The following is a 12,004-nucleotide window of genomic DNA, read 5'->3' on the forward strand; positions in this document are numbered from 1 at the left end:
GCTAATTTCTCCAACTCAATATCAAAGCGCTTAGGGAATGGAAACAACACTAAATTTTGGCTTGAAAAATGGTGCGGATCCGAAACTTTTAGCAATCAATTCAGAAGACTTTTCATGCTTGAATCAAATAAAAATGCATTAGTCTAACGCATATCATCTTCCAACTCGCATACTTCCGGATCTTGGAACTGGGCTCGAGAACCTTACGGCCGTTCACTTAACGAAATGTCGGAACTAAACAACCTTCTTTCTTCCATTAGCCTTTCTGAAAATCCCGATACTTGGAAGTGGAACCTAGATAATTCCAGATTGTTCACTACAAAATCCCTCTCATCAATTCTCGACAATCTCAAACTCGAATTACCTACTTCAACCTTCAAAACACCTAGAAACAAACTCATACCGCAAAAAATCAACATTTTCATTTGGAGGGTCATACTAGGTAGAATCCCGACCAGAGTTGAACTCGACAAGCGAAACATTGATCTCGACACCATACTTTGTCCACTTTGCAACTCACATGTTGAATCTATAGAGCATATTTTATTCCAATGCATTACAACTGAAGCACTCTGGAACTTAATCCTAGCTTGGTGGAACCTCCCCACAAACACGTTCTCCAACTTCCACGATACAACATTAACGGATCAAACATTCACCACATCGTCCCTTGGTAAATATATCTGGCAAGCAACAAAATGGACCACAATCTACATGATATGGAAGTATCGTAACGCCAAGGTCTTTAGCAAAAAAGATTGGTGCCCCGCCACTATACTTTCCGAGATCCAAGCGCAAACTTTCTCATGGATTTCTAAAAGATCAAAGAAATCTTCAATCGAATGGCACCAATGGCTTATCAACCCATCGTTTTACACATTCCTAAACATTCAAAGAGTGGGTATTGGCTAATTCGGCTTCAAGATCTCATCGGCACACGAAGATATGACTTAGATCCCCATTATTCACTTGGTTAAATGAGTAGTAGTAGTCAACTTTGTCATCACAATTGCGGTACTGTCTGTCCACTCCTACCCAGCTTGATCTCATTCAAGTGCCGTGGTGTTTAATGTCTCTTCGCTCACGTTTTCGTGTGTTCCTGTCCTCTCGTACTTTCACATATTATATTGCATCTTCATATTGTATAGATTATAGGACTTGTAATTATCCCATTATATGAATGAAAGTTTTACTTGCTTTTCAAAAAAAAAAAGAAAAATCCTGACCAACAGGAACGTTGGCTCATGAAGGGTTTCTACAAGGTTCATAACATGTATCAACAAATTTCTATCTAAATATATAGATTTTGATTTGGAGGTAAAATGTTAGTGACACTACAAGATACTAATGCTAATACTATACTAATATTTGTTACTCCTTGATAGTAAGAGCAATAGTGGAGCCAATTTTATACTAGTATATTAGTATGGACTTTGATCATAATTTTATTGGGCCGACAAGTTTTCTTTAGCTATATATATTTGGGAAAAGAGATTCACATACGTTCTGGCCATCAGTCTTCTGTTTTTTCTTAGCCAGATAGATGATAAAAGGACCATCTCTTTTAGCCCAGTTTGTCCCCAACATATTTATATTATAAGAAATATTTCATTCTACTCTTTGAACCATGATGAAATTGATGTCGTGAACTAAATTATTCCTTATTCAATGTTAGGATGTGAAAGGTTTTGTTGATGAGTTTGTTTCATTTATATCTAAACTGGTGAATTCTTTGGACAAATGTGATTGTCTTCACTCTGTAAATTGGATCCGATCAGCAGAGGATGCGAAAGAGACAATATCAAGATCCAATAATTTTATAATTATTAATATTAAATTAATGGTAGGCAACATCAATGCTACATATAATTTACGCATTAGTATTAGTATTACTCCTATAAAACACGATAACAGTCTAAGAACAAGTAACATAAATAATCCTTTACAACTATATGAGCTGGATTTTTAACAATTACACTACAAACATAACACCACAACTAACTTCCAACAAAACGATATCATCAATAAACAAGAACGATGCACAAGTTTATACACAAACTTGCAGATACATAACTGCACACAATGACACAAACACAATCGACTGAAAATGTTTTTCCAATCTAATATTTTAATGACATTTCTGTCCTTCATCTTGATGCTGTTTCTTGTTACAAGTTCTAATACAGGTAAAATTTCCATTTATTGGGGTCAAAACGGGAACGAAGGAACACTTGCAGATACCTGTTCTACGGGAAATTATGAGTACATAAACATCGCTTTTCTTTCCTCATTTGGAAATGGACAGAACCCGGTTATCAATCTTGCGGGCCATTGCGATCCAAGTAGCAACGGGTGCACCGATTTGAGCTGGGACATCAAATCTTGTCAATCAAAAGGAATCAAAATCATACTTTCAATTGGTGGCGCGGTTGGAGGCTACTCGTTAGCTTCATCTGCAGACGCAAGACAAGTTGCTAATTATATCTGGAACAATTTCTTGGGTGGAGACTCGTCTACACGTCCACTTGGCAATGCGGTATTGGATGGAGTTGACTTTGACATCGAAAAGTGGAAATGATCAATACTGGGATGACCTGGCGAGGTACTTATCCGCTTATAGTAAGCGCGGAAAGAAGGTTTATTTGACTGCAGCACCTCAGTGTCCGTATCCAGACGCATGGGTTGGGACGGCACTGCAAACTGGTGTTTTTGATTATGTTTGGGTACAGTTTTTTAATAATCCGCCATGTCAATATAGTTACGGAGGCGTAAACAGTATTGAAAAATCTTGGAAACAATGGAGTTCTGACATTCCGGCAAGAAAGATAATTTTAGGGCTTCCGACAGCTCCTGATGCTGCCGGAAGTGGATTTATTCCTGTTTATGATCTTACTGAAAAGATTCTTCCGGTAATTAAGAGGTCTGATAAGTATGGAGGTGTTATGCTTTGGTCCAAATACTATGGTGATCAATCTGGATATAGTTCTGCCATTAAAAGTCATGTTTAGTTTTTGCATTTCTAAACTTAGAAATGTGATGTTTACTGGTGAACTTTTTATGTATTTTGTTGTTTATATCTAATAATAATAATAATAATAATAATAATAATAATAATAATAATAATAATTATTATTATTATTATTATTATTATTATTATTATTATTATTATTATTATTATTATTATTATTATTATTATTATTATTATATTATTATTATTATTATTATATAATAATAATAATAATAATAATAATAATAATAATAATAATAATAAAAAAAAAAACTTAAAAGATTTAAAACTTACAAAAAATTAGTGGGAAGCCTAGAGACAATCTGGGCCCCCACACCTCTAGCAATAGCAAAACCTATCCTAGTAAAAATATGAGCAGCAGCACCGGCACTAATATCTTGCGCCATCGAACTCTTCTGAACCCGCTTTAGCAAAGAAACAGCCTCCTTCTCTAATTCCCCCAGGGAAGAAAATGAGAAAGGAATGAAACCATAACCAATCGCCTGACAGCTAGATTCGTACTTGACCCGCTTCCGACGAGCTGCATCAACCACAGCACGTCCAGGGACAAAGTCAGAAATCCCAGACAGCGTCAAAGGAGAAGACCCTGTCAAGTCAACACAAACATCGCGACCACAATCCCAGGAATAAAGTAACACATCAGCAGGTCTGAGGGCCCTGTCGTTCCCTCCAGACAACCCAATGTCAACCTCCTTTCTCGCTGAAATCCCAGATCGATAACAAACATCAACAAGGGAATCCCGAACAATATTATGTCGATGCTTAATACCCACCATACCAGCACAAGACACGGCGTGATCCCCGAAAATATCCCCAGTAAAAACCCTTGAACAGGAAGAGCATGCCGTCGAGATAGAGAATAAAGGAACACCTAACCGGTAGCACAACACACATCGGTAAGTCTTTGCGTTCATCGTCTGACCCAACCCCAAAATAGGGACTGCCCTTAGCCAAGCAGATGTGTGATCACCCTGCTGTGATTTCCATAAGGCCGATTGTCGGGGAGATAACGAAAAAGTGGATTCTGCAGAAGCGGTAACCTTTGTGAAATAAACATCTGCCAATTTCTTCATGAGTATTGGGGCAGCGACCTCACTCGGATTACCTAAAATATCAAACCCAACCGTATTATTAAACAGACCCAATGCATCTTCAAAATCACGACCAAGACCAACAATACCCGTATGACGTAAGAGCTTGATCTGCAACCCAGCAGACTGTAATCGAGAAGCCAGAAAAGCATAATGACGAACATCTCCCGCAGAATAAACACCAAGCCCTCCAAATGCAAATGGCAAGGTGGCAAGCCGCCACTGCCAATCACCAAACCCAGGCCCTGAAGCAGTAACAATACGCTCCAAAGAAGATCGAAGGGCTTCATCGAAAGCGCGTTGAGCCGCCCTAAATATACTAGGAGGACAAGTACGTAAGGTAAAGTAGAGTTTAGAAACTCCCGTACATGCCCTAAGCAACAACAACTCACACTGAGGATCATCAAGCTTAGCAACCTTATCCATAAGCGCAATGGACTTGGTCACCCTTTGCATCACCAGTTCACTACTAAAACCAAGATCGGAAGTTGCGGGGGCCCCTAGCAACTTAACACCATTTAAAGGCCGAGCAATATTAGGAGGAAAGACACCTACTTGCCTGCTGCGAGGGTCCTCCGTAGGCCAGAAAATTTCTGTTTTTTCAACGTTGAGATGTAGCCCAAAACGAGGCCCATCCTCCATAATCAAATGCAAAACCTTCCCCACCACCAAAGTGTCCCCAATAATAGTGCCATCATCCAAATACCACGCCTGAAGACAAACCTCAAAATTATCTCTGATTTTAGAAACCAAGGGTTGTAAGACCAAAGCAAAAAGCAGCGGACCAAGGGGATCACCCTGTTGCACCCCCTGAGAAGACCATAAGGTGTGGTTCCCATAATACAATCTGGCTGGATTAGAGTAGCAAAATTCAACCCACCGAGAAATGCTCGGACAAAAGCGGCGAACTTCACGTAACATGACCGTACGATCAACTAGATTGAAAGCATTTTGAAAATCAACTAATAACATAGAGAGGCCAACATCAGAGCCACGATCCTCAATCAACCGATTCACAGCATGAAGAATTGCCTCACCACCTGAAGAAACACCAACACCAAATTGAAGACCATCGAAGTAACTTCCCAAAGACTGGCCAACCATAGCAGCGCCAACCTTCGAAACAAGACGTCGCCAAACAGTACCCACAGCTATAGGACGAAGACCACCGCCGGGCTTGACAAGCGGTGTGAGGGGAGCACTAGCTATATACTCTCCTAATTCCATAGGGCACCTTCCAGCTAGAAAGAGATTAACGACCCCGGTAATAGAGCCAACCAACTCATCCGAGACTGCCACAGCAGCACCACTCAAGCAATCCATAAGGTGTTGTGCACGTAAACCATCCCTACCACATGAAGTGCCCCGAGGAAAACTTTTAATCTGGCCCAAAATAACAGCAGAAGTCGTAACGAGGTGAAGGTGATCAACCGTCATATCAGGCAAGGATGGAGCTATAGAAGAAGGGTGCTTAGACAGCAAGTCCGCCAGTGTGGCGTCATTATAAGGAGCAACGCCTGATGAAGAAAGAACACGAGCTGCAGCAGTGTAATGGCCATCACAAATCTTCCTACGACACTGCTTAATATTACGCTCTTCCAAATCAAGGACCTCATCATCAACCACTGACAACATAGGAGAATCCTCAGCCAAATACTCCCTCACAAGCTGTAAACTTCCACCCGCTGTCCCCCAAGAGCAAATAGCACGGGAAATATTCTCTTCCTGATGCCGACGCTTTACCGAAGACCTAGACTCGCGACTACTCCGTGGCCGAAAGGTTTTAAGGGTACAAAGGGGTAACACCAACAAAGAGACCCAACTAGAAATGTCATCAGGCTTAGAGATCACCTTATCAAGAGCACCTTTCAAAACCCGAGAAAACCCCAAACGACACTTGGGAGGGATAGACTTAACCGTGCGAAACCCCTTAGAGAACAACCGATCAAGGAGAGCCACGTCAAAACCATCGTAATGATCACGCACTGAACCATCCTCAATACAAAGTCGAGCAGGAGAAGAGGGAGCTAGTGGCTTGGAAAAATTATGAAGCACAAAACGAACAACACCATTTCCCTCATCGGGGGGCGGCACATCCGGGCCCCTACCATGGCGGCACTTAGCACGTACCGTGTGTGCTTTGTAGCAAACACCACATAACCAAATTCCCATACGCCTAAAAGTAACATCAGCCTCAGTATAAACACCCAAATTAGAAGTAAGAGAGTGTCGAGTGATATCCCGCGCATCGATACCACAATGACGATCACTAAGATGCTTGATAAGAGAACTTCTAACTAGCCCATTTCCACTCCCATTTTGACAGCCATTAAGACCCACTCCCATTTCCACTCCCATTATTATTATTATTATTATTATTATTATTATTATTATTATTATTATTATTATAATGTCTGGATTTATATGTGGATGATTTAAGTTAAATAAATAGATAAATAAAGGAGTAACCCTGGTCCCTGGAGCAGTGGAGCGTATTACATCACAACTTGCCAATTATATAGATTTATCTTCAGACATTTATTTGTAAAAGGGTTACTCTGGCTAATAAGCAAAGGATATCACACTTATAAGGGTTAACATCCTTCAAGTCAATAGCATCATCATCTAAAGCATTTAACTGAAGACCAATTGTCAACCTTACAAAGTTACAGGTCATTGTGAACCTTGTATAAATGGTTGCACCAAATTAAGCTCAGACATTAAATCTTGCTAAGCCAAATGAATCAAGATTATTCTTTCAATTAGTGGTACAGCCGGAAGCTGCTCACTATCTTCCACTGAAGTTGCAATACAAGTTGCTACATACAACTGGAACAACTTCTTGGGTGGAAAATCGTCTTCACGTCCACTTGACGTTGCAGTATTTGACGGTGTTGACTTTGACATCGAAAGTGGGAGTGGTCAACACTGACACCATGTTTATTTGATCTGGTTTGACCTGGTGCTACTTCGACCCGTTTCACCTTTTGTCATATTCAAAGACTATAGTACTCTCACATGCATCTCGCATACATTCATTTAATGAATAATTTAGATGTTCGTCGGAAATAGGGACTAAATTAGCAACATTGATAAACCACAGGGACTATCTCCATAAAAAAATCACAAGGGCTAAATCAACATTTTGGTACAAACCACAAGGACTATAAAACAACAAGTTATTTGCTAGTAATGAGAGGTTTAGGAAATAATATGAACAAAAGATATGGAAAATAAATGTGTTGGATTGATTTCAAATGGTTACAATCAAATCTTTGTATAAAGGATTAAAGCAAAACATAATCATAACACACCAACAACTAGACCCACTAGTAAAGCTAGATGACAACTAGCATACATGTGAACACACCAATATAACAACTAGCATACATGTGAACACACCAATATGACAACTAGACCTAATAAAACAAGATAAAAGGCAACTTGATTATATAAGTATGTCATAAAAGATAATGTCAAGTTGGCCACTAAACACCTAAAGTAGCAACTTAAGCAATAAAATCCGAAATCAAGTTGAGCAAGTTGAGCAACTTGCGCCACTTGAGTTGTGCACTAACATTTTAACACTCCCCCTTAGTGCAAACTCACGATCAAAAATTCCCAACGCCTCTCGAAATTCCATGAACTTGGCTTTCATTAGAGCTTTAGTAAAGATGTCGGCTACTTGATCATTTGTCCTTACATTTGCTAGCTCGATTTCCCCGCTAAAAAACCTTTTCATGAATGATCCGCATTTCTATATGCTTAGTACGAGCATGAAAATCAGGATTCGAAGCAAGTTTGATTGCACTTTCGTTGTCACATTTCAATTTGATGGCATAATCTACTTCTTCAAGTATGTCACCAATCAATCTTCTTAGCCAAGTACACTCTTGAGCTGCCATAGTTGCAGCTATGTATTCCGCTTCCGTGCTAGACAAAGCAACAACATCTTGCTTCTTGCTACACCATGAAATAACTAGGAACCCATGTTAAAACAGTAACCCGAAGTTGAATGGCGATCATTTGCATCTCTCATCCAATCTGCATCTACGAAACCGTTTAACAAAACATCATCACACTTCTTTTACCACAAGCCGTGGCCAATTGATCCTTTCACATAACGAAGGATCCTTTTAGCTGCATCAAGATGAACATTAGTTGTGTCGTGACCTGTCCTAATCCATCTGGACGAATACATTACATTTGGTTACATCGCGAGGTACTTGACCTCTATATGTTACATTTTACAAACATTGCATTCGTTTTTAAAAGACAAACTTTCATTACATCGAAAGAAGATGACAATCATACCATTTCATAAAATATCCAACTATAATTATCTTAATAATAATCTTGATGAACTCAACGACTCGAATGCAACGTCTTTTGAAATATGTCATGAATGACTCCAAGTAATATCTCTAAAATGAGCAAATGCACAGCGGAAGATTTCTTTCATACCTGAGAATAAACATGCTTTCAAGTGTCAACCAAAAGGTTGGTGAGTTCATTAGTTTATCATAATCAATCATTTCCATTATTTTAATAGACCACAAGATTTCCTTTATTCAATAATCATACACTCGCAAGTGTTTAAAAATCATTCATATGGATTGAACACCTAGTAACCGACATTAACAAGATGCATATAAGAATATCCCCATCATTGCAGGACATCCTTCGGACATGATTAAAAAAATCGAAGTACTAAAGCATCCGCAACAACGGATGGGGTTTGTTAGGCCCAATAGATCTATCTTTAGGATTCGCATCAATTAGTAGACTGGTTTACTAATTCTTAGGTTACCAAGCAAAAGGGGCATATTCGGCTTCGATCATTCAACCATAGAATGTAGTTTTAATTACTTGTGTCTATTTCGTCAAACATTTATAAAAGCGCATGTATTCTCAGTCCCAAAAATATATATATTGCAAAAGCATTTAAATAGGGAGCAAATGAAACTCACTATACTGTATTTTGTAGTAAAAATACATATGACGACATTGAACAATGCAGGGTTGGCCTCGGATTCACGAACCTATATCATTTATATATATATATATATATATATATATATATATATATATATATATATATATATATATATATATATATATATATATATTAACACATATAATGGTAATCGAACAAATTTATATATTATTAGTGATTTAATTGTTATTTTAATTATGTGTTTCCTTAATAATTTAATTAACTATATTTAATTTATTTTATATACTTTAGAAAAATAAAAAAAATATTAATATAGTTATGTTATATGTAATAATTATATTTTACATAAATAATATTTGTTGTAATAGTAATAATAATACTAATGGTAATATTAGTAATACAAATAATGAAAATAGTAATAATAATGTTAAAAATAATAATTTTTAATGTTAAATGTAAGAATGGTGATAATGATAATAGTAATAACAATAATATTTATAATACTTAGTAATAATAATACTAATAATAGTAATAATACTAATAATAAAAATGATAAAAATAATAATGATACTTATTTTAGTAATTCATAAAATGATAATATTAGTAATAATAATACTTATGTTAATACTAAAAATGATACGATAATAATAATAATAATAATAATAATAATAATAATAATAATAATAATAATAATAATAATAATAATAATAATAATAATAATAAGTAATAATAATAATGAGTAATAAGTAACTACCTCAAAGAAGTAGTCCTTTAAAAAAAATGCCCAAGTCCGGGTTTGAACCCGCGACGTCCCGCTACCCCGATAACATCCTTAACCGCTCATCGGACCTCACTTTTCTGATTAAACTCAGATTTATTTTTATATAACCCATCATTCCTTAACTCCATCATCATGTACCACTATAATCACCATCGTGATTTCTTATTATCATCGTCTTTCTTTCATAATCATGATCATGATCATGATCATCATCACCATATATTATTACATCATAATCTAATCATCATCATTTTCTTTTATTAACTCACGGTATCTTTATTAATACATCATCATCATTCTAATCATTCAGTATCATACCATCATCATCTTGCGGTATCATCATAACCAATGTCATCGTATAACATATCATTATATACCTCATTTGGCCTAAATTGTTTCTGCCCAAAATCAGTTTCCTAAGCACAAGTATTCACTAGCCCAATTAGAAAATCAGAATAAATTAATACGGCCCAAAATACAACTCCTTTGGCCCAAGATAACACCTCAGACTATTAATAGCTCGTCCCAATTCTGTTTATTTGCACGATTCAAATGGAAACAAGAATGAAAAAGAAAAACACAACTCAAAAGTTTTATCAAGTGGGGTTATAATATGTTGGCCATTCAAGCTTTAAACCGTCCCACTTCTAAATACTTATTCTCTTATTTAGTTGTTATCGGCCCTACAGCACCACTAATACGACCCAAATATATTTATCAACTTTTTGCTATAACCATAGGATTCCATTTCTTTTCCTTTCTATTTTGTTTACATGATTCAAAAGGAAACTCCAATCATTAAACAGCTCAAGAAAAATTAATCATATGGGGTTTGGTTTGTAAAATGTCAGCCACAAAGGGAACTACATGCACTCAAAACTTTAGCCTTCCTTTTCATCATTATTTATATCCTTATCAAATTCCTTGTTTCTTCGTATATCAAAAGTGTGGCAATAGCAGTCCATTTAGAAACAGAAAAGAGCGAATGGTTCAAACATTGGCACTAAGCAGAGTCATAGGGTGGCCTGTGGTGTTTGAATTCGAATTGTAGAGAGAATAGAGAGAGAGAAAAATATAGAGAGTAAAAGAAGTGGTGGTTTACTACAGCTGTGATGGTGGTAAATCTCGGTTTGTATGATAAACATGTAGGTGGTGGTGTTCATGTAAGACCCGTTTATTTGTAGTGTACATAAGTGTAGTTAATGTACTTGAAGTGGGGTTTTGGTTGTACATATTAAAAAAATGCAGAAAAACTGGTCTGGGCGTTTGGCGCGCCGCGCGACCATTTGGCGCGCCGCGCCATTGTTCTATGACAGATTCCTTTATAATTAGATATTTTGAGGGCTTTTTGGTAATTACACATGGGGGCCCGAATTAAAGGCTCTAGATCAGTTTTGGAGCCTCATTAACTCCATTTTCATCTACTTCACCTCTTCTAAATTAATTTAGTGAGAGAAAGGGTTTTCTAGAGTGAGAGAACTCAAATCAAGGAAGAAGAAGCTGATTTCTGGTCTAAGTGCGAGCTTTAAAGTTGTTCATCTATCCTCTAGCTACGTTTTGATTGTAGTGGTACGCTCTAATCTTGATTTCCTAATTTAATTTTGTGAAAGGGTTAGTGCTAGGGTTAATTGTGAACTTAAAACCCACTTTGTTAGTAAATTGGGTGTTTTGGGTGAATTTGGGTCATGTAGACCTAAAGATGATTAACTAGGGTTTTTCAAAGTATTAATTGATGTTTATGAGCTTAATTTAGTTAGTAAATTACTAGCACACCTAGAGATGAGTATATGGGCGTTGTGTGGGTTGGTGGATGACCCGAAATGGGTGTGTTGACCTTAATTTGGTCAAATGGGTCAAAATGGACCTAAGTTAGTTAATGTTGTTGTGCAATGCATAGACCTTGTGTTGAAATGCGTTTTAAACCTAACTTAGCTAATGATTAGGGTTTTGGGGATGTTAACCTAAATATTAGGGTTAAGGGTGTAAATGGGTCGAAATTGCACCATGGATCAAGATAACACTAGAATGGAGTTTTAGTTGGTTGACCAACTTGAGTTTGTGATTGATATTATGTATAATGTAATATGTACGTTACATTGAAGATTTTCGAGCTTGATTATCTCTCATCAAGACTTTGAGGTGATGGA

At 37.0% G+C, this 12,004-nt stretch overlaps 1 protein-coding gene and 1 pseudogene across 1 annotated transcript; both read left to right on the plus strand.

Moving 5' to 3' along the window:
* The first annotated feature begins 225 nt into the window (after positions 1–225).
* On the plus strand, positions 226–912 carry LOC139839874 (uncharacterized). The gene has a single exon (XM_071830071.1). It carries the CDS (start codon positions 226–228, stop codon positions 910–912), a length of 687 nt encoding a protein of 228 aa, XP_071686172.1.
* Positions 913–2,072: 1,160 nt separating this feature from the next.
* On the plus strand, positions 2,073–3,041 carry LOC139874861 (hevamine-A-like; annotated as a pseudogene).
* The last annotated feature ends 8,963 nt before the right edge of the window (positions 3,042–12,004 follow it).

This window comes from Rutidosis leptorrhynchoides, chromosome 1 (assembly GCF_046630445.1).
Source record: "Rutidosis leptorrhynchoides isolate AG116_Rl617_1_P2 chromosome 1, CSIRO_AGI_Rlap_v1, whole genome shotgun sequence".
In the NCBI taxonomy this organism is placed as follows: domain Eukaryota; kingdom Viridiplantae; phylum Streptophyta; class Magnoliopsida; order Asterales; family Asteraceae; genus Rutidosis; species Rutidosis leptorrhynchoides.